This window comes from Sminthopsis crassicaudata, chromosome 3 (assembly GCF_048593235.1).
Source record: "Sminthopsis crassicaudata isolate SCR6 chromosome 3, ASM4859323v1, whole genome shotgun sequence".
Lineage (NCBI taxonomy): Eukaryota > Metazoa > Chordata > Mammalia > Dasyuromorphia > Dasyuridae > Sminthopsis > Sminthopsis crassicaudata.
The window spans coordinates 516,299,150-516,326,340 of NC_133619.1; the positions used below are offsets into that span (position 1 = coordinate 516,299,150).

The 27,191-nt window shown below is 37.6% G+C and overlaps 1 protein-coding gene across 1 annotated transcript in view; it reads left to right on the top strand.

The window, feature by feature from the left end:
• Positions 1–27,191, top strand: part of MYO7A (myosin VIIA) — a 152,982-nt gene that overhangs the window by 96,168 nt on the left and 29,623 nt on the right. The window contains exons 29-36 of the mRNA XM_074304138.1: positions 2,253–2,372; positions 4,601–4,774; positions 8,896–9,123; positions 11,876–12,046; positions 15,890–16,007; positions 23,418–23,544; positions 24,850–25,019; positions 26,991–27,181. Of these exons, the coding sequence (XP_074160239.1) occupies positions 2,253–2,372; positions 4,601–4,774; positions 8,896–9,123; positions 11,876–12,046; positions 15,890–16,007; positions 23,418–23,544; positions 24,850–25,019; positions 26,991–27,181 (1,299 nt within the window). The remainder of the gene's footprint in view (positions 1–2,252; positions 2,373–4,600; positions 4,775–8,895; positions 9,124–11,875; positions 12,047–15,889; positions 16,008–23,417; positions 23,545–24,849; positions 25,020–26,990; positions 27,182–27,191) is intronic.

Consider the following 27,191-nt stretch of genomic DNA (forward strand, 5'->3'; position numbering starts at 1 on the left):
AAGAGTTTTTTTATGATACCCTGAAGGATATTTTGGCCCAAAAACCTATGGTGCATCTCAATTATTCAGTGCTGATGGTACCAGATTGATTAGTGATAAGGACATGGTCCTGGAGAGATGAGGAGAGAACACTTCCATGGTGTTCTCAACAGACCGTCACCAAATGCTGATTCAATAGCTGAAGCTATTGATCATTTAGTTCACCTCAAGTTGAAATCAATCACTCCATAGCTGAAGTTCCAACTGAAGAAGAGGTTTTGAATGCCATTAGGTTACTTTCATGTGGTAAAGCACTGAGTGCTGATTCTATTCCAGATGAGATTTACAAGGTTGGGGGGGGGGGGTCCATTGTGCATACAAATTGAATTTTCCACATTATATGGCAAGAAGTTATGCCCCAAGAGTTCAAGGATGCTGCCATTGTCCATCTTTATAAAGGTAAAAGGAATAGATTGTCCTGTGATAATCACAAAGGGTGTGAATTCCTTAGTCATTGCTAGCAAGATTCTTGCCAGAGTCCTCCTTAATAGACTAATTCTACACCTGATTTAAAAAAAAAAATTATTCTATGGAGAAATCACACAGGGCAAGTGCTCATGATGTGGTCAGAAAAAGTAATACAAGGACTCTCTATTTCTTAAGAACTTTAGAATTGATTGTATGACATGGGAGACACTGGCATAGGATGGCTCAGCATGGTATGCCTCGTTAGAAAAGGTGCTGTCCTTTAAGAGCAAAGCAGAATTGAATTAGCCCAAAAGAAACATGAAATATCCAAAATTAGAGAAGCTACCCTAAATATTTATATGAATTATTTGTGTCTGACTTGTGGCAGAGCATTCTGAACTCGTACTGGTCTGATCAGCAACAGTCAGACACATTATAATTGAATTCTAACATGTGATGTCATTTTGGTCCTCTTTGAAAATGAAGAACAACAACAATATATATGTATATATACACACACATACATGTTCCAGGCACTGTGTTAAGTACTTTATAATTATTTTTTCTGATCCTATTGTGCGCTGGGCACTATAGGTACAAATAAAGATAAAAAGCTGGCCCCTACTCTCAACAAACTCCCAATCTAATAAAGGAGACAACATGCTATGTACCATGTACAAACAATGACTGTACAAACAAGCTCTCTGTGGGATAAATAGAGGGAAGATTCCAGCATTAAAGGGTCTGGAAAGGCTTCCTGCTAGCACATTCCAGAGCTAGGACCAGCTGTCTGGCTTTCTCATCTTCAGTGCAGCATTGCCTTTTCCATACTGTGATTTCCATACTGCTAGTTCGCTTATTCACATATGTTTTGTCTCCCCCAAACTGGTTTAAAAATCAACTGATCTCCATGTCAGATGACCTCAGTGGAAAGTGTTGGCAGACCTCATTCTCCAACATGGGAGGCAGCTTTGCTAGGGCTGGGAGCAGACTCCAGGAAATGTTTGTGGATTGACCAACTGGGTCAGGCAGGAGAGCCGGAGCCACCACAAGGCAGCACGTGCTTAGTGGGATGTTTTCTGGGAAGGGTGATGTGGTAGAAGGAGAGGAAATAGCACTAATCTGAGCCATGGAAGAGGTGGGTTTGGATTCCAAGTTATGAGGAAATCCTTTGTAAACAGCAAAGCTCTTTAGAAATTTAAGTTCCCATCCTTAGGAATTTTAGATATTGTGTTGTGGGTATTCAAAGGAAAGGGAGATTCTTTTTTTTTTTTTTTGGACTAGGGTGGTTGGGAAAGATTCAGATTATCCAGTCCTGTGGGACTGAGATGCCTCTATTTACTGCTTCTTTCTTCAAGTGTGAAAGAGTCCCATTAGTCAATGACATTAGGCACCCAGGATTGTCCTCAGATATTGTAGAGTCCATCTTCCACCCTACTGCCTAGAAGCCCTTGTCTTAAAGAATGCTGGGAATAGGTTTGATTTTATGCTACAGCATCCTGACCCTTTGTGTGGGAAGCATCATACCCTCATTAAGGTGCCACAATACAGTGGAAAGAAATCACTGGCTTTAGAGTCAGAGACTCTAGGTTGAAACCCTTTTCTGCTACTTACAACTTAGCATCATGGGCAAGTCATTACTTCTGGTCCCAGTTTCCCCATTTATAAATGGGGAGAAAGGTGAATAAGATGAGTCCTAAGGCTATCCCAAGCTCTAAATCTATGATTCCCTTCCTTCCAATACTGAATACAACTTTATCCCTTACCATTCACTGCTCATCATGATGTCTTTTTATATCTGACAGTATCTGAGGAACTATATGAATGGGGGCCCACCTGGTTATGCCCCCTACTGTGAAGAGAGACTGAGGAGGACCTTTGTGAATGGGACCAGGACCCAGCCCCCTAGCTGGCTGGAACTCCAGGTATGAGCTGAGCTGGCTTTGTGAAAGTTGGAGCCTGTAACTGCCTACCACATTAATAAATCTGTTGAGAAAAAATTCGGTTCTACACACATATATTGTATCTAGAATATACTGTAATATATTTAACATATATAAGACTGCTTACCATATGGGGGAGGGGGTTGGGGGAGGAAGGGAAAAAATCTGAATAGAAGTAAATGCAAGGGATAATGTTGTAAAAAATTACCCATGCATATGTACTGTCAAAAAATGTTATAATTATAAAATAAAATAAAAATTAAAAAAAAACACACACACACACAAAAAAGAAGTTATAATAATAATTTGGGGGAAATTTTATAAATAAATAAATAAATAAACAAACAAACAAACAAACAAACAAACAAATAAATAAATAAATAAATAGAAAAAAATAAATAAATCTGTTGAGAAAGGAAGCAAACAAACAAGCATTTATCAAGTACCTATTATGTAGCCAGGAATTGTGCTAAGCTTTGGGAATCCAAAACAAAAGTAAATAGTTTCTGTCCTTAAGGAGCTTACATTCAAAGGCCAGAGCACTGCCTTACCCTCCTACCTGCCTAAAAATCACAGAATCTCAGAGTTGGAAGGAATCTTAAAGGGAATGCAGTCTAGCCCATACTTGAGCAGAAATCCCCTGTATAGAATTTCTAACATATTAAGTCTTTATTTGAAAAGTTCTGGGAAAAGGGAACCTAACTTGGTGTGATGGGAAGAATTGAACTTGGAGGCAGGCAACCTGAGTTCAAATCTCAGCTTTGCTATCTGTTAGTTGTATGATGTTAGTCAAATCCCTTTCTCTCCCTTAGCTTTAATTTCCTCATCTGTAAAATGAAACTAATAATACTTGTGTTACTTACTTCATAGGGTTTTCTTGAGGGAAGAGTTTGGTACTCTTTAAAACATTAGAGAAATGTGTGATTAATGTCATTTACTTCTGAGGAAACCCATTCCACCTCTGAATAGATCTACTTGTTATGAGATTTTTCTTGATATCAAGTCTAAATCCACCGGCTTGTAACTTCCACCCATCACTCTTTTTTTTTTTTTTTTTTAATGGTAAAAATTTATTAAGCTTTCTTTTTCACAGTTATTTCAGTTCTTGAATCAGCTTACAGATATTTTACTACATTAACATCAGTGTCCGCCCATCACTATTAGTTTTGCTTTCTGGAACCAAGGAAAAAAGTGTAATCTAGATTTTGGAAAAAGATGCCCTCTGAATTCTCTTCCAATTTTGAGATGCTGTGATTCTGTGACAGGGTCATTGACTTTATTTAAGTTTCACAACAAGTAATTCCCACCTTTAGAGTTATTTTCTTAGATTAGACAATAGTCCTGACTATATTATCTCCACAAAGCTATCTGTGAAAATACAATTATAGAAATGGGAAGATAAAAGGATCTTGAGAGGAGAAGCAGGTATGCCCTCTAGCTCCCTTCCAGCAGTAGAGTTGGTCAGATTAGTATGGTAGCACCTTCAAAGGCCTATCTGCCCAGGCTGAAGATCAAACTCAAAAGTGAATCCTGGCTCATGTAAGGAATGTACCTAATTTGATTTCCATAGCTATAAGCCAAATACTATATGATTAAAACAGAAGAGACCATACTTTTATTCAGTCAAAAAGCAAGAGGGTATAATCTAATGGATTAAGTCCTGGTCTGGAAAGCAGGATACCCAGGATCTATTTGTGACTCTGTACCAACTCTAGAAGGAATCATAGACTAGTCATTTGCCTTTTCTGGAGCTTATTTTCCTCATTTATAAAATGAAGGTGAAATAGATGATTTATAAGATCTGTTTTTGTTTTGACATTTTATGTGCTGTGGTCCCTTTTAGCTCTAACTTCCTAGGTTCTGATATTCTATGTTCTCTAGTCTCTTATACTTCTAATATTTTGTGGACCCTTTGAAATCCCCTGTCTTACCCCTGTTCAGGTGTCATCCTTGGGCAGTGGGAATAACTGTTATGGATGCCATCTCCCAGAATGAGCGGTATACCAAGGAGCAAAAGGCGCAGGAGCATAATGCCTATGGTGCCTTTTCTTTCACTGAGATCTTATCCTGTCTTCTGAGACCCTTCCAGCTCTGATCTTCTATATTCCAAGAGCTGAAAGACAGCTGATATTTGATACCTAAAAAGTACCTCTTTCAAAATCTCTTTCAACACTAACTTTGTGGTTTTATTTTACCCTAAAAATCCATAGGCTACAAAATCCAAGAAGCCCATCATGTTGCCTGTGACGTTTATGGATGGGACCACCAAGACCCTCTTGGCTGACTCGGCGACAACAGCCCGAGAGCTCTGTAACTCCCTTGCAGACAAGATAACGCTCAGAGACCGTTTTGGGTTTTCTCTCTACATTGCCCTGTTTGATAAGGTTTGTGCTTCTCAGATTCAGGATGTGTTTGATGCACACAGGATACCTTTGTTCAAGTCCCAGGATCCCACTCACCAGCTGTTTGACTGTGGGCAAAGCACTTCTGTCTGAATCACAGTTTCATCCTTTGTAAAATGGGGATAATACTAAAAAGCTCACATGTCCATAATTTTTTTGCCAGTTACATGTTATTTTCACAGCCCCCTTGTGAAAGATCATACCAGTGTAAGTCACTCTCTTTTATAAAAGAGGAGAAAACAATCCTGAGAAGGCTCACACAACTATTGTTGCTGTTGTTCAGTCAAATTGGCACATAGCTAATATAGGTGCTTAATTAGATTAATTGGAACTCTGACTTGAACACAAATCTCTTAATTTCTTCAGTTCTTAGGCTAAAATGCACCGATACTGCCTTCCTCTTAGGAACTTTGTGAAGTTCCCATAAGATGGTGCAGAAAAAACCTTTTGCAAACTCTCAAGGGAAAAAGAAATGTAGTCAGGGATTTTTGTCAGTCTTGTTTTTTGAGACAAATGGTGTAGTAGAGTGCGCAAGACCTGGAGTCAGGAAGAGCAGTTCAAATCTGACTTCAGACACATGTTCTGGACAAGTCCTTTAACTGTGTTCCACCTCATTTCTTTATCTGTAAAATGAGAACAGTAATAGCTCTTTTCACAGGGTTATTGTGAATATCAGTCAATCAATAAACATTTATTAAGCGCCTATTTTGTGCTCAGAGCTGTTCTAAGTGCTGGAGATACAAAAAAAAAAAAAAAAAAAAAAAAAAGATCCTACCCTCAAAGAGCTTACAATCTAATAAGAGAGACAATATGAAAACATATATGTGAACAAGCTATGCACAAGATAAATAGGAAACAATTAACAGAAGAAAGCACTAGAATTAAGAGGAGTTGGTAAAGGTTTTCTGTAGATGAGATTTTAGTTGGAACTTAAAGAAGGCCAGAGAGGACAATAATCAGAGTGGAGGAGGAAGAATGTTCCAGACATGGGGAACAACCAGAAAGGAATGTTCCAGACATGGGGAACAATCAAAAGAGATATTAGAACATTCTGGAGATACTCAAGAGACAGAATTTCTGGACAATAAGTAATCATTTTATTAATTAGGTTAGTTAATAATAAATAATTTGATGATCAGTGGTTTCTTTCAGAAGCCAAGACAAAACCACTTAAAGCTTGAAAGCCTTAAATATTTTTGGAAAGGGAATATTCCTGACAAGTGAAAATCAGTCTTGATTGGTGGACGGGGTGGGCTAGAAATCTTCCCTCTTTTTTGCCGAGAATGTGGCTGGCTCATGAGACTCAGCTGTCACCAGCAATCTGCATAGAGGAATTCATCTCCATCCACACCAGTTGGATGTTTTCTCATTTTTGAGCTAAGTCACCTTACACTCTAGTAAAGATAGGGACTTATTTCCTTGGGGAAAGAACTTGTCTAAACTGGATTCTCTTTATAGTCTAAACAGAATTAAGTTTTCTTAGTTGGGTGGGGTCCAAGATCCCAAGATGAAGGAACTTGTTCTAGAAAAAAGGGGCAATCTCATCAATCAATCACATCTTTCAGAGATGATAAGGGCTGGGAACCTAAATGTAGAAATAAAGGAGAAAAACCTGAATTCTAGTTTAATAATTGGTTTTTATGTGATAAAAATAAAATAAAAAATTTCCCTCAAAGAGACTTTAGAGAGTTACATAATTACATTATATATTATGTTATATAATTATCCCCCTATTACACGAATGCACACACTTTCTATTCATGTAGTCCTGGGCAAAATATTTTCCTGCTGTGGGCCTAAATATGGGAGTTGTACTGTATGATCTCTGAGCTTCCCTTTAGCTTTAGAGTGATACTTTTTGATACTGTTTCATAGAGAGACAACATAGTACAGTGAAATGTGTGCTGGGCTTAGAATCACAAAACTTAGTGCTTCTGTCTCTTTCTGGTTATATGGAATTGAGCAAATCACTTCATACTTTGAGCCTCAATGTCCTCATCTTTTAAATTATGGTAATAAATCTTATATTCCCTCCCTTATAGGGTAGGTGTTTTGTAAACCTTAAAGTACTCTAGAAATGTGAGTTGTTTGTTAATTTTATTTTTATTACTCCTGCTTGTTAGGTCCTTACTAAGTGCTAAATCAGTACTTAACAATTCTCTAGTTCACACATTTGGTTCCAGCCTTTAAGGGGAGTTTACCCCTTTGAACTTCTGAAAAGGAGTGTAAATCTTTAAAAGAAGCAAGTTCATTGGTTGAAGTAATTTTCCCACAAGCCCTTGAGTTCTCACACGCCCATTCTCTGGGAGGATAAAAGAAGACAACATTGAGCAAGGAGTTAGTCTACTCTGGGCCAGAGTTGGGAAGGAGTCTAGATTGGGGAAGGACAAGAGCTGGAGGAGATTCAGAGCTCCTAAGAGAAAAGATTTTACAGAAAAGAGACCTCCTCCCAGAGAAGGATTCCAATTGAGAGACGACAAGAACTTTATACCTGCTATGGAAAAAAATAAAATAAAAAAAGCACTGACATGTAACTCGACATTTAACTCATTAAGCAACAATTATGAACAGTATGCCAAGGAGCAGGGAGCCCAGGAGACTAAGAGATAGGAGGCAACTGAACAGTGCAGTGGATAGAGTACTGAGCCTAGCATCAGGAAGACCTGAATTCAAAATTGCCTCAGATACTCACTAGTTACATGATCCTGGACAAGTCACTTAACCCCATTTGCCTCAATTTCTTTATGTGTAAAATGAGTTGGAGAAGAAAATGGCAAACCCCTCAAGTGTTTTTGCCAAGAAAACCCCAAATGAGGTCACGAAGAATCAAACAGGACTGAAGAACAACAATAAAATGAGGAAGAGAGCATATTCAGTGCTGGGATATATAGTGATAAAATCTGTGTTGTCTGATCTCAAAAAACTTATGTACTGTTGGCAAGGATGGGAGTGGCAGAATATGACATTTCCCTAGTTCGGAATAATCAATCAACAGGCACTAAACAATGGGGATACAAGTACAAAGAATGAAACAATCCCTTCTCAAAAACAGTTTACATTTTAATGGAGAAAATGAGACATACATATAAAAATACAGGATAAATTAAATAAGTGTAGATATGTAAGAAATAATGATATATAGGGTATCATTGGAAGGAGGATACCAGCAGGTAGGAGGAATAAGGAAAAGCTTCATGTAGAAGATGGTGGTTGATCTGTGGCTTAAAGGAAGAGAGAAATTAGATTCAATGAGGCTAAAATATGGATGGAATACATTCCTGGTACATTTACAAATAAAACAAGGTATTCCAAGTCTTAGTGCACTAGTTTGAATAATATCAGAAATATAAATGCTACACGATTACAAAAACCTATCCTTTGGAAATTTATTTAAATTTCTTTTACATTTATGTAGTTCGAGGAATTTTGAATGATAAATTTTAAATCTGCATTTGAATAAGTCAGGGCACTCTGCAGTAAACATTCTACATGCAAGTTTCTGGATGACAGAGCAGTGGACTAGTAGAGAAGGTCATCTCTATCAACTGATCTCTCCATTAGATTTTTTTCTTGTAAGTAAGGACATAATTGTCATGTGGACACTAAGACTTAATTCTTTAGACGATGTAAATCCACAATTGCAATCAATGCATATATTCACTGAATAGCAATTACTGCAATTTTTTTGTAAAGTTCAGAAATTGAATAGAGTGGTGACTAACAAGATAATGGTTATATGGAATGTAACAAGAAACAGAAATGTTTTAAATTGTAAATTGTTAGACTTTCAAATGTTATTTTTATACATTTGTAGCATTTGTACTTCTGAAATCATTACAACTTCAAACCATCCTAGTAGTTTTGGGACAACCTGTGTGAGTCAGAGGCTAAGGATAATTCAAAGTTTTAGGAACACCTGAAGGTATTTTTATTCAGCTGTGGGTGGAAATCAAAGAGACTGCATACATATTAAAGGCACCTGCATCAATCCTATTATTATTATTGTCGTTATCATTGTTGTTGTTAGGACATTTAATATATCATGGTTTGCTATCTCGTTTGGTCTTTTGCTTCACCATTGACCTTGTCTTGCATCTGTTCAGGTGTCTTCTTTGGGCAGTGGGAATGATCATGTCATGGATGCCATCTCCCAGTGTGAACAGTATGCCAAGGAGCAGGGAGCCCAGGAGCGCAATGCTCCATGGCGGCTTTTCTTCCGCAAGGAAATCTTTACACCCTGGCACAACCCCCGTGATGACAGTGTGGCCACCAACCTCATTTACCAACAAGTTGTACGGGGGGTGAAGTTTGGGGAATACCGGTGTGAGAAGGTAAGTCTGCTCACCTTTTCTTCCAGATTATTACCCTTTGGTGATGAGGAAGAAAAATGGGAAAGGTTGGTGGATTGATTAAACCTGAGAGTATAAATCTTTTCACTTCTTCCCTGTGAATAGGAAATGTCTCCTTTCTTAGATTTTTTCCCCACGAGATTAGATTTAGAATGGTGTCTAATTATCCGGATCAGCAGCTGGTTCTTACTAGTGGTTATTACCCCCTGGTGACTTGACCAGACCAGATCAATCACCTGACTTTCTGCTATGTATCTACATGTATGTACAGCTAGATACTGACATCCACTGCTCTAATAGTTCTAGGGATCCTTACCCTCCCAGAAACATAGGGTCTGAACTAGTTTGGTGGCTATGTTAGTGGAGAGAAAGAGATGATAGAAGACATGTGAAGGTAGAAATGATACCTAACATCTTTGTTTTTTACTTGTATTCAACCCAGCTGTCTAATACATTGTGGAATCTTGTCATTTCTATCTTCACATGTCTTCTATCATCTCTTTCTCTTCACTAACATAGCCACCAAACTAGTTCAGATCCTCTTGCTCAAATATTTGCAATAGCCTTCTAAATGATCTCCTTACTAACTGATCTCTCCTAACTCTAGTCCATTCTCTATTCAGCTACCAAGATGATTTTTCTCAAGTCCAAGTCTGATCATGTTATTCTCCTGTTCATTGAACCTCAGTGGCTCCCTAATACTTCCATGATCAAATATAAAGCTTTCTGCTTGCCATTTTAAGCTCTTCATTTCTTGGTCCGTCTCTACCTTTCCTTTATGACTTCCTTCCATACATTCTACAATTCAGCTACCATCCAGTTGTTCCTCATCAGGATGATATTTCTCTTACCTCTCTGACTAGTTGTCTACCATATCTAGATTACTCCCTTCCTCTAACTTTCTTAAAGATTAAACTCAAATCCTGACTTCTCTAGGAAGCCTTTTCCTGTCCTTCCTCAGCTGTTATTGCATTCCTCTTTGAGATTACCATCCATTTACTCTACACATAACTTGTCTGTATTTTATCACTTCATATTATGGTTTCCCTCTTCCGTGCTCCCTGAAGACAAGAATTGTTTTTGCCTTTCTTTGTGTCCTCAGTGCTTAGCACACTCCCTGGCACATAGTAGATGCTTAATAAATGCTTGTTAATTGACAGACCATAGATCATAGAATATTAGAACTGGGAGGAATCTTTGAACATAGAATATATCTTCTGAATCAGATTGAAAGTTCCCTGATTACAGGAACAGCACCATCTCTTAGACTCCCCTCAGCATTTGACTAAGCATAGAATTTCAATGCTGAAAAGGACTTTAGAACTAGAGGGAAACCATCTCATCTAATTTTTCCATTTTACAGAAGAGAACATGGATAGTCCAGATAGAACTACCCCATGATGACACAACAGATTCATGTGCAAATCAGAATTTGGTCTCAAATATTTATCCAATGAAATAGCTATGCTTTTCAATTTAATCCAACAAGTCCTCATCAGGTGCTGTTCCTATAATCAGTGAAAAGTTTCAGTCTGATTCAGAAGATATAACTCACAAAAAATATTGTGAAAATTTTTTTCACAATTAAGGAAATTAAGGCATCTAGATGGCATAGTTGATAGATAGCCCTAAAGTCAGGAGTACCAGCCCTAAAGTTAAGTATGGCCTCAGACACTTAACACTTCCTAGTTGTGTGATCTTGCACAAGTTACTTAACTCTAATTGCTCTGCAGAAGAAAAAAAAAAAAAAAAAAAAAATTAGAGAATAACACAAGACAAAGAAATCTAGGCCACAGGGAAAAGATAAGAGCTATGAGTCCAAAGTTTCTTTCAGCTTGTGGAAACTTGGACAAATCCCTGTGCCTATCTGACTCATCTTGTTAAATAAATAAATACAAAAATAAAACTGGCATTTCCTACTTCACCAGATTGTTGTAAGGAAAGCACTTTTTGAGTCTTAAATTACCAAATAGCTATAGATTGTTTCTGTGAGACCAGAGAGGCACTTCAGGCTTGCATGGGCATTTTCAGTGTCTCTCTGGTCCCTCTTTAGGATGATTTCTCCTCCCCATACACAGTAGATAAATCCTGAGCATAGTTGCTATATAGCAATGAGGATGCTTTAGAGTAAATTATCCTGTAAAAAAGCACAAGGACAGGAGTGAGAATGTGATTCCAGGTATCTTATTTCCTATTTTTAAACCTCAGATTTTTTTTTTTCTCTAAGATAAATGCAATAATCCTTATATTACCTATCTCTTATTGAAAATCAGATGAGATCATACATGGGAGAATGTTTCCCAAGTATAAGTGAGCACAATATAAATGTAAGTTATTATGAGCCAGATCTAACTTAATTCAGAGCAAATTTATTGAAACACAATAAGGAGAAGGAAGGAGAGAAAGAAGGACAAGGGAAAAGAGAGAAAAGTTCTACCACAGATACCACTCTAATGCCCCAGCAGCTCTGTCCCTTCTCCCCAACAACTGTCTAGCATTTTGCTTACTGTATCCTTAAAAGCTAAATAAACCTATTAAAGATCTTATTACATAAGAATAAGGGGAAAGGGAGGTTCAGACTGGGTTGGAGAAGACAAGAGAGTCTTCTCAGAGGAGGAGGTTTCATTCTCATATTCTCTCTCTCTCTCTCTCTCTCTCTCTCTCTCTCTCTCTCTCTCTCTCTCTCTCTCTCTCTCTCTCTCTCTCTCTCTCTCTCTCTCTCTCTCCTTACCAGGAAGATGACCTAGCAGAACTGGCTTCCCAGCAGTACTTTGTTGACTACGGGTCAGAGATGATCTTGGAACGACTCTTGAATCTGGTCCCTACCTACATCCCAGACAGGGAGATCACACCACTAAAAACCCTGGAGAAGTGGGCCCAACTTGCCATTGCTGCTCATAAAAAGGTAGGCAGATGATCCTTTGGAAGATTCTTAGAGGCAAGGGATTTTTCTTAGAAAAAAAGTTGGTCATGATGTTTAAGAACTATACTCAAGTCTTGGCTCTGCTACTGATTTGCAGAATGACCAAAGGAGATGTGATTCATTTGGGAAGGCAGACGCAAAGATTGAGGGATATCTGCAAGACAGGTAAAGGTTCCAAGATAGTGAGAAGTTAACATAGCTAGAAAGGATCATTGGGGTTTCCAGATGAAAGGAAGCTATGGAAGGATCAGTATAGATGTTAGTCAAGAAGTGTGCATTCTAGTCGCAGCTTTGTTGCTTACCAGTATGGGCAAATGACTCGGTAATCAGCTTCTATATTTTGTACACCTAATCTGTTCTACTGATCAATCACTCTCTTTCTTATTCAATATCAAATAGTTTTGATGATTACAATTTCCTAATATAGTTAGAGATCTTGTACTATAAGGTCCCCTTCCTTATCACTTTTTCATTAATTCCATTGGTATTCTTAACCTTTTGTTAACCTTCAGATAAATTTTGTTATTTTTTTTCTAGCTGTATATAGTAATTCTTTGGTAATTTGATTGGTATGGCATTGAACAAGTAAATTACTGTAAATAACATGTAGATCAAGCATAATGGCTTGAGCAATTAATAGTCCTCCAATTCTATATTTGTGTAAAGAATGTTTTGTTAACTGTGTTTATTTAGTTCCTGTATGTGTCTTGCCAGGTAGATTCCCAAGTATTTTATACTGTCTGTGGTTATTTCAAATGAATTTCTCTTTTTATTTCTTCTTGCTGGGTTTTGTTGGTAATGCATAGAAATGCTGATGATTAGCATGAGTTATTTTATATCATGAATTTTTACTAAAGGTGTTATTTAGACTAGTTTTTTTAATTGGTGTTTTAGGATTCTCTAAGTAAACTATCATATAATCTACAAAAAGTTGTAGAATAAAAAGAAATACAATGAATTAGCATAAGCAATGAAGAAACAAAACTACAACTTTATAGTTTCTAGAAATATGCTGTTCAAGCTTCTTTTTTTAACTTATGATTTTCAGGTAATACAATAATCAAGTTATCACTCCTTAAACTATTTTTGACAACAGTTGTTTTGCTTATGAGAGTTTTAACATTTTCTTCTATTTTTTCCTTTTTTTGACTTTGTTTTATTTCTTTCTTGATATCTCATGGAGTCATTAGCTTCTTTTTAACCACAGTACTGTGAGGGAACTTTGAAAGATCCTTAAAAAAACCTGAAAGCAATAAAAAGCAAAGATTACACCTTATACCTTTTGCATAATTATTTAGCTAGTCAAATCGGACAAAAAGAATTAAAGCCAGACTTCCCGAAATTAAGTGAGCTATTGTAGAACAGTTGAGAGAACGAACTTGTCTATGTGACAAAATAGTGAGATGATTTTACAATAGGGGTGAAAAGCCTAATCGAACTTAATGATAGCTGGTTGTCCAAAAAATTAATTTAAGTTCAACTTTAAATTTAATTCAAATACTACTAAACCTAACTTAAATTTAAATGATAATCAATATTTAAGAGGTTATTTTCTTCAATGAGTTTTTGTACTTTTTTGTTCAATATGCTCAATTTTTATTTTTAGGTAGTTATTTTCTTGTATTTTTGTATTTTTTTTGCTAAATTGTTCATTCTCTTTTCAAAAGTTTCTTGCATAGCTCTCATTACTTTATCTCAATTTATCCTTTACTTTTCTTAATTGATTTTAAAGTGTTGTTGTTTTGCTCTCTAAGAAAATTTTTAAAAAATTCATCTAAGGACCTTTGGGACACATATCCAATCCATATTTGTCTTTAAGACTTTGCTTCTGGATATTTTCAAATCATTGTCTTATTCTGTGTTTGTGTCCTGATCTTCCGTATCACTATAGTTTTTGGTCAAATTCTTTTGTTTTTGTTTACTCATTTTTCCAGCCTACTTCTTGACTCTGGACTCTATGTTGGTTTGAGCTCTGCTTACCTCTAGAGGGAGTGATTAGCTTGAATCTCTGTCATTTATGTCTTTCTACTGCTTTTCACTCATGAGGAGAGCTTATAAGCTGTCAATGTTTTGAAAGTGTTATGATCTGAAGAGAAGTCTGCTCATTACTCTCCTAGTTTGCACTCTGCATATTCCCAACCTGGTTTAAATCATCTGTAGTTGAGTTTCAATAGATTGCTACTAAACTCAGTTACAGTTAGCCTGTGAGGAAGTTCTGCAGGTTCAGAATGACTAACCTATTAGTTCTCCCTTGATTTAGTCCTGCTTTATTCCATTACAGACTTATATATGGGACTAAATTAAGAAATGAATCACCTCTCTGTTCCCAGGCTCAGAGTCATACACCAAGGTATTAGGAACTTGTTTCCTACTCCTTACACACGTAATATTCCTGTTCTCTTGTGACTACAACTGCTTCTTTCTGTCATGGAACTAGGTAATGGGTGACAGAGATTCCATGCTAGTATGGCTTGCACTTCCTGCTACCACTTCTGTCTATTTTGACATCACTGCTGCTCTCTGCTTTCCTGGCCAATTTTTATCACTGTGTTGAGAGATCTGTGTTTCTAAGTTGCCCTGGGCTAGAAAAATGACTTTTTCTTGGCTTTCTTAATCAGAATTTGTTTTGGTACACATTCTAGTTTGTTGTAGAGGGAGAGTGTTGGGAAAGCTAAATAAAAATACTGGATCTCATTGTATCATCTTGACTCTGCCCCAAAAAACTACTTGGAAATGCAGAACAAAGATGCCACAGATTTAAGATTGAGTGAGATTCAGAGAATGAAAATGAGGCATTGCTGAAAAGCCTTTAGAAAATAAAAAGCACTAAGATAATATAAGATATTGCATAACTGTTGTTATTGAGTGTTATTGATGATGATAGTGTTAGTGATATTTATGATAATGGTTCTGAATGGTGCTTGTGGTAATCATAGTTGGTTGATGATGATATGAAAGTTGGAGATGCTGCTGCTGCTGCTTTTGGTCATGATGAGAATAAGTACCAGTTCAGTCAATTTTCAGTCATGTCTGACTCTTATGATTCTATTTGGGTTTTTCTTGACATAGATAGTAGATAGTTTGGCATTTCCTTCTCTAGCTGATTTTACAGGTGAGGAAACTGAGGCAAACAGGATTAGGTTACTTGCCCAAGAGCACACAGTTATTAAGTATCTGGGGCCAGATTTGAATTTAGGAAAGTGAGTCTTCCTGATTTCAGGCTCAGTGCTCTATCCATTAAACCATCTTGCTACTCTAAAAATAAATATGGTAGAAATCAATGATGATAATAATGTTGATGGTGATGAAGATAAGGAAGAAAAGAATGGTGATGGTGGTGATGGGAAAGACAATAATGTTGGTGATGGTGGTGGGATATTGAAGATGCTACTTTTGATGTTAGTTTTGATGCAGATAAGTGTAGTAGTAGTGATGGTGATAATAATGATAGTGGCAGTTAAGATTATGATAAGGAAATTGGTAGTGGTGATGATGATGATGATGTCAAAGGCAATGATGATGATGATGAGCATGATGGGATGGTGTTATTAAAGATGATGTTGCTGGTTATAGTGAAGATGATAGAGATGATAATAGTGGTGGGGATGGTGGGGATGAGAAATCTAATGAGAAATCTATAATAAATCTAAATGATAAATCTAAAGATGAAAAAGATAATGAACCACTACTTCATTATCACTCTAGGTTTTTCTACAAATATTACTGAATTTTGAGCTTTTTCTTCAAAAGAACCAATAAATATCAGATGAGGTCTCCAGTATAGCGTATATGCATGTGTCTTATGGTCTTTCCTTTCCACCACAGGGAATTTATGCCCATAGAAGAACAGATCCTCAGAAAGTCAAAGAAGACGTAGTGAACTTTGCACGTTTCAAGTGGCCTTTGCTTTTCTCTAGATTCTATGAAGCCTTTAAGTTCTCAGGTAATATTTCTAGATTCATCTCTCTCCATCCCTGGGTCAAGAGATAGAATTTCAGGCATGAAAGGAATTCTCTTTGTCTGATGTTCTTTCTCTAGTCAGTCAATCAATTAATAAACATTTATTACATGCTTATTAAAAACCAGATATTGTGCTAAATGCTGAGGATACAAATACTGAGGTGATAAACATTTAAGTACAAAAAAGTATATACAAATACATACAAAAGTAATATAAGGTGGTTATAAGAAGGCAATATTAGCTAGAGATGAGGAAAGTATTCACCTACAAGTACTTAGTGAAAAACATCCTGGCATTTGAGCCAGATCTAAACAAAAATCCATGATTCCTAGAGGCAGAAATGAGGAGACAATGCATTCCATGCATTAGGTATAGCTAATATAAAAGCAAAGAAGAGATGAAGTTGGAATGTTATGTGTATGGAACAATATGTAGTCCAGAATGGCTGGAACTCAGAATGTAAGTTAGATAATATTATGTAAGAAAACTGGAAAGGTAGGAAGCGGTTAATTTTTGAAGAACTTTAAATTACTCCTATAGGCAATAGGGAACCATTGGAGTTTATTGAGCAACAGAGGTATCATGATTAACTTTGCCCTTTGGGGAAATTGTTTTGAAGGATGGATTGGATACCCATTCATTTAAGGTGGAGATGCAAATTTGGAGAGGTAATGAGCGCCTGAACTAAGATAATTTCTATGTGACTGGAGAGAAAGACTTGTATGAGAGATATGTAGAGATAGAAAGGGCAGTGCTTGACAACTGAGTGTGTTGATATGTGGGGTACGTGAGAGTGAGGATGATACTTGCAAACCCAAGTAACTAGGAGAATGGCAGTGATCTCAATAACAATTGTAGAATTTAAAAAGAAGGGTTTGATGGGTGAGATAAAGAGTTCTATTTTAGATATGTTGAGATTGACATGGTGACACTGATGGAAATGTCTAGTGGGCAGTTCATAATGCAGGATTCATTTGTTCAATAGAGAGAGATCCCAGCACCAAATGCACTGAGATAATAATTGAGCCAATTAGAGAAGATGACACTAGAGAGAAGATAGAAAAGAACCTATTAGAACCCAGATGATGGGTCATTGAAGGGAGATTGATGAGGACTGGGCAGAAAGATAGAAGAAGCAAGAGAGCAGTGCATTGACAGCCCAGAGAAGAAATAGTTTCCTGGGAGGGAAGAGTGACCAACAATGTCAAATATAGCAGTGTTTGAGGAGCATGAGAACTGAGAAGAGGCCTCTAATTTTGGCAATTCAGAGACTATTGGTAACAATAGGAGATCAGATTCAGTTGATGATAGGTTAGTAATCTAGACTATAGGATTTCATTGAGAACTGATGTAATTAACACACTCAGTGTAAATAGTTTTTTCAAGGAAGAAGAGGAAAGATTTAGGATGTTATCTGCCAAATGCCTATGTGTGCTCTTAGGTGTACTTTCTGTAAGGAGCCCCATCAAACTGTAAATTTTTGGAGGACCAGGACTGTATTTTCTCTTTCCTTATTCTAACACATGGTTTATGTGTTAGTTTATGTCAAGGACTTGGTCTGTAACATTGACCCAAATCATCTGGGGATGCTGAATGTGCCTGAGATCCCTTCTAGCAAAAGATAATAGACTGAGGTGAACTTAGCAAGCCTCCATGGAGAAGGTACATCTGTGGTGAATGAGAGCTGTCATGTGTCACTAGTATTGCCTGTCCTTAAGAGTGCCAAACTAGGATCAGCCAGTTGAAGTTGCCTCCAGGGGAGATAGAATGGCTCTTGGCCAAGGCAAGCAATCAAGCAATAACCATTTATTAAGCACTTACAGTGTATCAGGCACTATACTAAGCACTGAAGATACAAAAAGAGGTAAAAGACAGTCCCTTCCCTCAAAGAGTTTACAGTCTATTGGAGAAGACACTATACAAGCAAATATATACTAAGCAAGCTATACACAAGATAATTAGGAAATTATTAACAGAAGAAAGGCATTGGAATTAAGAAGGAATAGGGAGCATTTCCTGTAGAAAATAGGATTTTAATTGCAATGTATAGAAAGCCAGGCAGGTCAGCAATCAGAGCAAAGGAGGGAGGAGCATTGCAGATATGGGGGACAGTCAGAGATAATGCCCAGAAGCCAAGATGTGGAATGTCTTGTTCGTGGGGCAACTAGGAGGCCAGCATCACTAGATCAAAGAGTGTGTGATAGGGACAGCATAAGAAGACTGGAAAGATAGATAAAGAGCTAGATTATGAAGGACTTTGTTTTTTTTTTTTGTTTGTTTTAATTTTTTTATTAATTTTATAATTATAACATTTTTGACAGTACATATGCATAGGTAATTTTTTACAACATTATCCCTTGTACTCCCTTCTATTCCAAATTTTCCCCTCTTTCCCTCCACTCCCTCCCCTAGATGGCAGGCATTCCCATACATATTAAATATGTTATAGTATAGTTAAATATTTGAAGAACCGAATTTTTGTTGTTGTTGTTGCAAAGGAAGAATTGGATTCGGAAGGTAAAAAATAACCTGGGGAGAAAAACAAAAAATGTTCATAGTTTACACTCATTTCCCAGTGTTCCTTTTCTGGATGTAGCTGATTCTGTCCATCATTGATTAATTGGAATTGGATTAGCTCTTCTCTATGTTGAAGATATCCACTTCCATCAGAATACATCCTCATACAGTATCATTGTTGAAGTATATAATGATCTCCTGGTCCTGCTCATTTCACTCAGCATCAGTTAATGTAAGTCTCTCCAAGCCTCTCTGTATTCATTCTTCTGGTCATTTATGAAGGACTTTGAATGCCAAACAAGAACATTTTGTATTTGATCCTAGGGCAATAGGGATCAGCTGGAGGGTTTTTGAATTGTAGGGGTGGGGTGATGACATGCTCAGACCTCTGTCTGTTTTAGAAAAATCACTTTGGTAGCTGAATGGAGGATGGGTTGGACACTTGAGGCAGGCAAACTCATCAGCAAGCTATTGCAATAATCCAAGTGTGATGTGATAGGGCTCTGCACTAGAGTGGTGCCAGTGTCAGAGAAGAAAAGGGGATGTCGTCCAGAGACTTTGCAAAGGTAAAATGAACAGATCCACACCACAGAATACCCCAAATGACAGAGGGAAATGTAGCCCAGACATCTGGGTCAGAGAGTAGAGGGCCATTAGAGAAAGAGTATAGTTGCACCGTGACTTTTACAACCTTCAAGAAATAAGACATTCCAACAATAATAATAACAAACATTTATTAAGTGCTTACTGTATTCTAGGCACTGAGGATACAAACTGTATATGATGTAAACATATTGTCCCTGCTCTCAGGAAGCTTACATTCTAAAGGAGGAGATAACATGAAAAACAAAAAAGTTATACATACAATATAAATAGAAAGTAATCTCAGAGGGATGGGTCTGCTGAGCTGAAGATTTATAGCTTTAAACACCAAAACCTTATTTTATTTCTATCCTATTATGTGGGATGCACAACCTGTGAAAATGCCAGAAATCAGACCAGCTATTCTAGCTTTCACAGAGACCATGAAAAGTGAGAGAAAGAAAGACAAACTGACACCGGTGTTCTTCCAAAGTGAAAAAGTAAAAAGAATAATGTAGAGCCTTTATTATTATTAATTGTGCCCTTAAATGCTTTCTAACCACCTTGTTGCTAAGGAAGCACAAATGAAAACAAAAAAGTAGATAAGTCAGTCAGTATATGAAAGGACTATGTGAAAGTTGGGTTCAAGGAGAAACTTTAGCAGACTCAGAGAAAACTGTCCTCCTATCTGGGCAGGTGGCTTATCATTCCTGCAAATTCTGTTCTCATAACATCTCAATACTCCCGAAGCTTCCCAGCCTCTGCCAGCCAATGAGCAGACTGAAGTGGGGGTTTATGCCACATCAGAATGACACGAATTACTGCAAACTGAGTGTGGATTGAGCAGATCAGAATACCTGGGAAAGTACAGCTTGGAAGCAAGCTATGTTCAGGGTAGGCAGGTGTGATTACCTGGAAGGTCACACTATTGAAAGAAAAAATTTCTAACATGGATTCTATCTTTCTTTATACTGTGGCATAATGGAAGAAAAAATGGATTTTTAGCTAAAGCACTGGCTCTGCTACAAACTATCATGACCTTGGCTCACAGAGGTTAATGCAAATTTACCTGTAAATGTCTGTGATAATCCTCTACTGCATGGAGTTGTTATGAGGAAAGAGCTATGTAAACCTTATCTTGAAATATGAGTGATTATAATTTTTATAGGTTATCTATAGATGTAGTTAGAGAGGCCTTCTAAGGGACAATGCCAGCCTCAGTCAGGAAACCCTGGGTTTAAGTCTCACCTCTGACTGCCTGGACTTTGTGATCATTAACAAATTTCCTCATTTCTCAAAGCCCAGGAAACTCTTTTAAAAAAGTGAATTGCTGAGTATTTAGTATTCAGAATGGGCAGAGGGAGTGTTTTTGCCTAGAATCCTATAGGTCCAGACCAAAATAAAGTGACATTTTCCAATTTTATATGCAAGTGATAGTAAAAACATAGGAATATACTAACATAACTTCTCTACTTAAATCTTTTAATGAGTGTCTGGGTAAATTATAGTGCACAGAGCTAGAGTCAGAAAGACCCACATTCAAATGCCATCTCAAAAATTTACTAGCTGTATGACTCTGGGCAAATCACTAAAACACATATACACACATTTTGCTTCAGTTTCCTCAAATGTAAAATGGGCATAATAATAGCCCCCTACCTCCCAAGGTTGTTGTAAGAGTTGGATAATGGATCTCTGGCTGGACGACCTCCACAAGCTAACCTGATCTGTATCAGAGCCTTTTCCCTGCCTGCCCTGGGGAACAACTCTGTCAATGCTCTGACTTCTCTTTGACAACCACACTCAGCCATCTAGGACCTCATCAATAATAATAATAATAACATGTAACATTTATATAGCACCTGCTATGTACCAGGTAAGCACTTTACAAATATTGTCTCATTTGACTCTTACTACAACCCTGGGAAGTAGAACTTCCGTTTCTCATATTTTTGATAAGGAGCTGAGACCCAGAAAGACTAAATAACTTGCCCAGATTTGCCAACTTGTCAGAATAGGTACCATCTGAACCCAGAGCTTTCTGATTCCAAGGGCAGCACTCTATCTAATGGAGGTGACCTTAAAAGTTGATGCCTGTAGAACAGAAGTTGGATCAGGCCCTACTAAACTGGGAAGGCTTTGAATATGGTTCTAAATGCCTATCATTTATTCAAGGATTAGGTTTGAACCAAATTGGTCACAAAATGATGAATAGTTTTGGATTTTTCAATCCAAATTGATTCTTAATTACTAGAGGAACCTGTGTTGTTAAAGAAAAGACCCACACTGAAGAATTCATAAATCCTCAAAATATTAATAACTAGTGTAATGAGGTCTTCAATGTTAGGTATGGTTAAGCAGAAGAATTGATAAAAAATAATCCCTAGGTAAACAGGAAATGGAAATCAGTTTAGTTCTTTGGTCCCATCAGCCAAAGATAATCCAGTGAGAAATCCAACTTATGTCAAGATCCTGAAGCTAAATTTTCCCTGTAAAACCGCTCATAGGTTTGTTGCTACTTTCTTTGGGTTAGCCCAACATGGCATTCTGCCTTGTGGTATCTTTTTCCTTCCCCTTCTCCCATGCCACATGGTGTCTCCCTTAACTCCACTATGCTTCTTGATCTCACTTCCCCATACAGCTATCTCTTTTAGGGTCCTAAGTCCCTTTCAGAATTTAACCTGCCAACTAAGGATATGCCCCAACATCATGAGATGCTCCCTTTCTATTGGGTAATTGTGAGTTCCCCCACTCTATTTCATATCTACCATTCTTGGTATCTATTGTATCCTTTCATTTTGTCTGTAACCTTTTCCCTAAATAAATCTACCTTTTGCCAAAGAGAATGGCCACTGAATTCTTCACATGACCGAACCCCAAACTATAGATCATATCAAGAGGATATTACACACAACTTATCTTGTCCTTGAAGACCCCAGATTAACATGCTTTAATCCAGTAAAGACCTCAGGGACCTCATGAGTCCTGTGTGCGCCAGCACAGGATGGCTTTAGGCCATTGTTTCTGAGTCCTCCTTGTATCTGCTCTTTTTTTTTTTTTTTTTTTTTTTTTTTCTGAAGCAATTGGGCTTAAGTGACTTGCCCAGAGTCACATAGCTAGGAAGTGTTAAGTGTCTAAGACCAGATTTGAACTCATGTTCGGGGGCAGCTAAGTGGTGCAGTGGATAAAGCACCAGCCTTGAATTTAGGAGGACCCGAGTTCAAATCTGGTCTTAATCCTTAATTTCTCAGATCCACAGTTTTCCTTCTCTATCTTTCGTTACCATTGGGTAAGGATGAGGGTCAAGTAAGATAGTGGGTATAAAAGGGTTTTGTAAACTGTGGGAGCAGTTAGTAATGGAATTGTAGGATTTCCAAGTTGGGAATCACTTCAAATATCACTTAGTTCAATGTGCTGGAAGACCTCCAATGACAGGGAACTCATTCATTGTATATGAGGCAAATTGTTCCACATTTGGGCAGTGGTAATGATTGGGACATTTGTCTGTCTATGAGATGGTCCTATAGAATCTACTTTGGAAGGGTCTCCAGAGGTCGTGTAGTCCAAACCATACCTGAACAGAAATTCCTTTTACAATACACCTGATAAATGGCCATCTGGCCTCTCCTTAAATAGCCCCAGGGATGGAGAATTCAGTAGTTTATTCCATTGCTGAATATCTCTGAATCTGGGAATGCATTTTCTCTTCACCTTTGCCTCTTGGAATCCCTGGCTTTCCATGAGACTCAAAGCCCACCTTCTTTAAGAGAGTCTTTTCAACCCTTTCTCCTCCATCCCCCAGCTATTGGTGCCTCGTCCTTTAAGGTTACACTCCCTGTATTCTGTATACATCTTATATGTAACTGTCATAAACATGTAGTCTCCTCATTAGAATGCAAGTTCTTTGAAGGTAGGAATTGTTTTTGCTTTTTATTTCTATCCCACTCTCTTAGTACAGTAAGTTCCTGGTATATAGTAGGCATTTAATATTAACATATGCTGATTGATCAGATGAATAGTTAAGAATTTCTCTTCCATATTGAGCTGAAATCTACTACCTCCCTATTACTTCTCCCCTTGTTCTTATTTCTGCTATCCAGGACCAAGCAGAATAAGACTAATCCCTCTCTTACCTGTCAGATCTTCAAATATTTGAAGACAATATTCACACCCAAAGTTTTCTGTTCTCTGAGCTAAACATTTCTAGTTCCTTCAGTTGATTTTTTCTATTACTTGTACTGCCATCATCATCATCATCATCATTACTTATAATATATATTATTTCCAACCTAGGGCCCAGCCTGCCTAAGAATGATGTCATTGTTGCTGTCAACTGGACAGGTGTCTATTTTGTGGATGAGCAGGAGCAAGTCCTGCTGGAACTTTCCTATCCTGAAATCATGGCTGTGTCCAGCAGCAGGTGAGCAGCATAGGAATGGGGGTAGGGAAACATAAATAGAAATAGCCCAATTAACAAGCCAGCTAAGAGCCCTAGGGAAGGGGATGAGAGAGAGAAGGGGGAGAAGAGGAGGAAAAAGAGAGGGATGAAAGAGAGATGACACAGACACAGAGAGGGGAGAAGACAGAGACATCAAAAAGAGACAGACATAGAGACAGACACAGAGAGAGACAAGGACAAAAAGATACAGAGAGAAAGATATTCATATCTTTCATATCATATTCATATTCACAGAGAGAGAGACATACAAAAAGAAATCCACACAAAGAGAGAAATACACACAGAGAGACATGATACACAAAGTGAGAGAGAGAAATATGATACACAGTGAGAGAGACACAACACACAAAGTGAGAGAGACACGACAAAGAGACATGACATACAGAGAGATACAGCACAGAGAAGAGACACACAGAGACAAACAGAAAAAGAGAGAGAAAAACAGAAACAGAGAGAAAGAGAGTCACAGAGAGAGAAACAGAGATGAGAAAGACAGACACAGAGACACACAGAATTATAGCTTTCATAATTCTACAGACAGACTCTCAGAGCTGGGAGGGCCTTTATCTGCCTCCATAGTGCTTACCTCTAGTGAATGGGAGCTCACTGCTTTCTAAGATAACTGATTCCATTTTGGGACAATTTGAGTTATAAATGAACTTTCCTTATATTAAGCCAAAAATTTCTCTCTGACGTGGCTCTAGTTCTGAATTGGAGATATATCCCACTTTAAGAAAAATCTGATAAGAAAAATTAATCTGAGGAAGATGGCTTAAATTATAAAAGTCTCCTGAGCATAGCAGCAGAATTAGTGCTGGCTTAAAGATTTGGGTTTTGGTTCTAGTCCCAGTTCTGCTTCTGATTTCCTGTTTGACCTTGGTCTAATCCTTTACCTTTTGGTATCTCAAAGTATCCTAGAATCCCAGAGTCAGAAAGGACCTCAGGGGACATCTGATCTGTAGCTGAAGGGGCTCCTTCTTTATAAAATACCTGATTAGGGATCATCTAGTACTCATTTGAAGGTTTTAAGTGACACTCAGTTTACTCCCTCCTGAACCTTTACCTTCTGTAAAACAAGGAGACTGAATCCAGAGTCCTTTGATATCCTTTCTGATTTTTAAATTTATGGCTTGTATGTGACTTTCCTCAGCTAAAACCAAATATGAGCCCATGAAGGCCTTGAAGAATGGTGATTCCACTTTTGTAATGACAGACTTTTAGAAGTTTATTATGAGGCTCAAGAACTCTCCCTGCTCTTTCTTGCAGTGGGGGGAAGATGCAGACTCAGAGCTTCACACTAGCCACCATCAAGGGGGATGAGTATACATTCACCTCCAGTAATGCTGAGGATATCCGAGACCTGGTGGTTACCTTCCTGGAGGGACTTCGAAAGAGGTCCAAATTTGTGGTTGCCCTCCAAGACAACCCCAACCCTGGTGAGTAAGTCTTATTCCCCTTCCCCTTGCACAAAAAGGACAAGACCAAGGTGGGGTTGGGTGCCATGATTTATCTTTCCCTCGATCAATGCCCCACAAATCTCAGAAAATACTCCCTATTTTTCATAATAAAAATAATGAGACTTTATATTTTATATACCCTTACTCCACAATGTGCTTTTTTTAATATAACCTTCCTTAAGTAGTATAAGGATCATTATGCCATTTTGCAGATGAAGAAATTGAGGCTCAGGGAAATAAATTGTCCAGCTAGTGTCAGAGACAGGATTGGACTGATTTCTACTACAATGCTCATTTTACTTACTTTTACTACTCTTGTTTTCCCTGGTCCTCTTAACCTATCACCCTGTATCCCACCCCCTACTCCGACCACATGCACACATATGTACATATGCATGCACATATGCGTGTAGGCTTGTGCATGTGCACACCATTAGTCCTACTCTTTAATTTTATAAACCAAAAAACCTGAGGCAGAGGTCAGGTTGTTGCCTAAGGTCACATCAGGAAGTGTTTAAAGCAGGATTTGAACAAAGTCCAAAACTCTACTGCTTCACTTACCTTCCTTTTTAGTAATAAAAACAAAAGATGCACATTTGCAAAGACTTTTAAGAATTCTAACAAGACAGTCTGCTGACCTTGGAAAAGCACATAATCTATGCCTAAGACTTCTTTATGAACAAATAAAACTCAAAGGAACATACCCAGTACAGACGGGGACAGCCATTCCTTCACCTAGCTCATTCCTAGCTCCACTTTATACAAATAGGCACACATTCACACAATGTTATCTCTAGTGATTAATAATTCTAGCAATGCAGCATAATGGACCAGCTTTTAAAACTAAATATAATTTTATAACTCTTGTTTTTACTTTACCTGTGTTTCCCAAAGAGCCGTCCTCTATATTAGAGAATCAAAATAAAGAGGGCAGGGGGACAATTTAGCCAAACCAACCAACAAATCTAGAGTCTGGCATCATAAGCAATATTCTACACCGATAGCCCCACCCTTTCACATAGAAGGGAGGGAGCTATCTTCTTCTATGTTCTTAGTCATATATTTTCCTAATGTTAAGTTTCATTTGTTTTGTGGTCATTATTCTTCTCATTTATGTTGTGGTTGTCATTATGTATGTTGTTTTTCTTGATTCTACTTATTTCATTTTCCAAAAATTCTTTTATGTCTTTTCATGCTTCTCTGTATTCATCATAAGTCATAGTTAATAGTCCATTAGCTACTTTCCAGCTGCTGACCATCTGCTTTGTTTCTCTTTCTTTGCTGCTACCAGAAGTGCTGCTATAAATGTTTGGTGTATATGAATTCTTAGCATAATTCCAAATTGCTTTCCAATGCTGTTTTTTCTTCTTTACCAGCTCACAACTGTATCAACAATATATTAGTGTTTGTCTTTCCACAAACCCTTCAGCATTGACTACCTCCATCTTTTGCCAAGCCAGTTTTTAAGGCACCAACAAAGATACCTTGTTAGTCTTTGTCTTTATGTATTAGTTGTAGACAGCTCGAGATTTGTAGAGTTTGATTCCATCCTTAAGGACGTTACTGGAATACAGCTGCTGGTTTTTCCTTTTCACAACTCAGGTGACCTACTATCACTGCTCTGCCTTCTTTAAATTGGAAATAGCATTTGTTCTTTTTAAAGGATAACAAGCTAACTAGGCTTTGTACAACATCCTTGGGATAGTTCCTCTTTTCCCTTCATTAGTGATACTTTAGAATCACAGTCTCAAAATTAGAAGAGATCTAAGAAACCCTTAGAAATCACTCATTAAAAAAAGCTTGGTGCTTTCTTATGCTCTACTTATTTGTTTTGAGTATCAAAGTTAAATATAGGTCTAGAAAATCCTTAGGTTTCCATCTACTGTTTTTTTTTTTGTTTGTTTTTGTTTTGTTTTGTTTTGTTTTGTTTTGTTCCTGTTCTGTGTCTAGTGGGTGAAGAGTCTGGGTTCCTTAGCTTCTTGAAAGGGGACCTCATCATCCTGGACCATGACACTGGTGAGCATGTCATGAATTCTGGCTGGGCCAATGGAGTGAATGAGAGAACCAAGATACGAGGAGACTTCCCTACTGACTGTGTGTATGTAATGCCCACGGCTACAGCACCTTCTCGAGAAATTGTGGTAGGTTTTG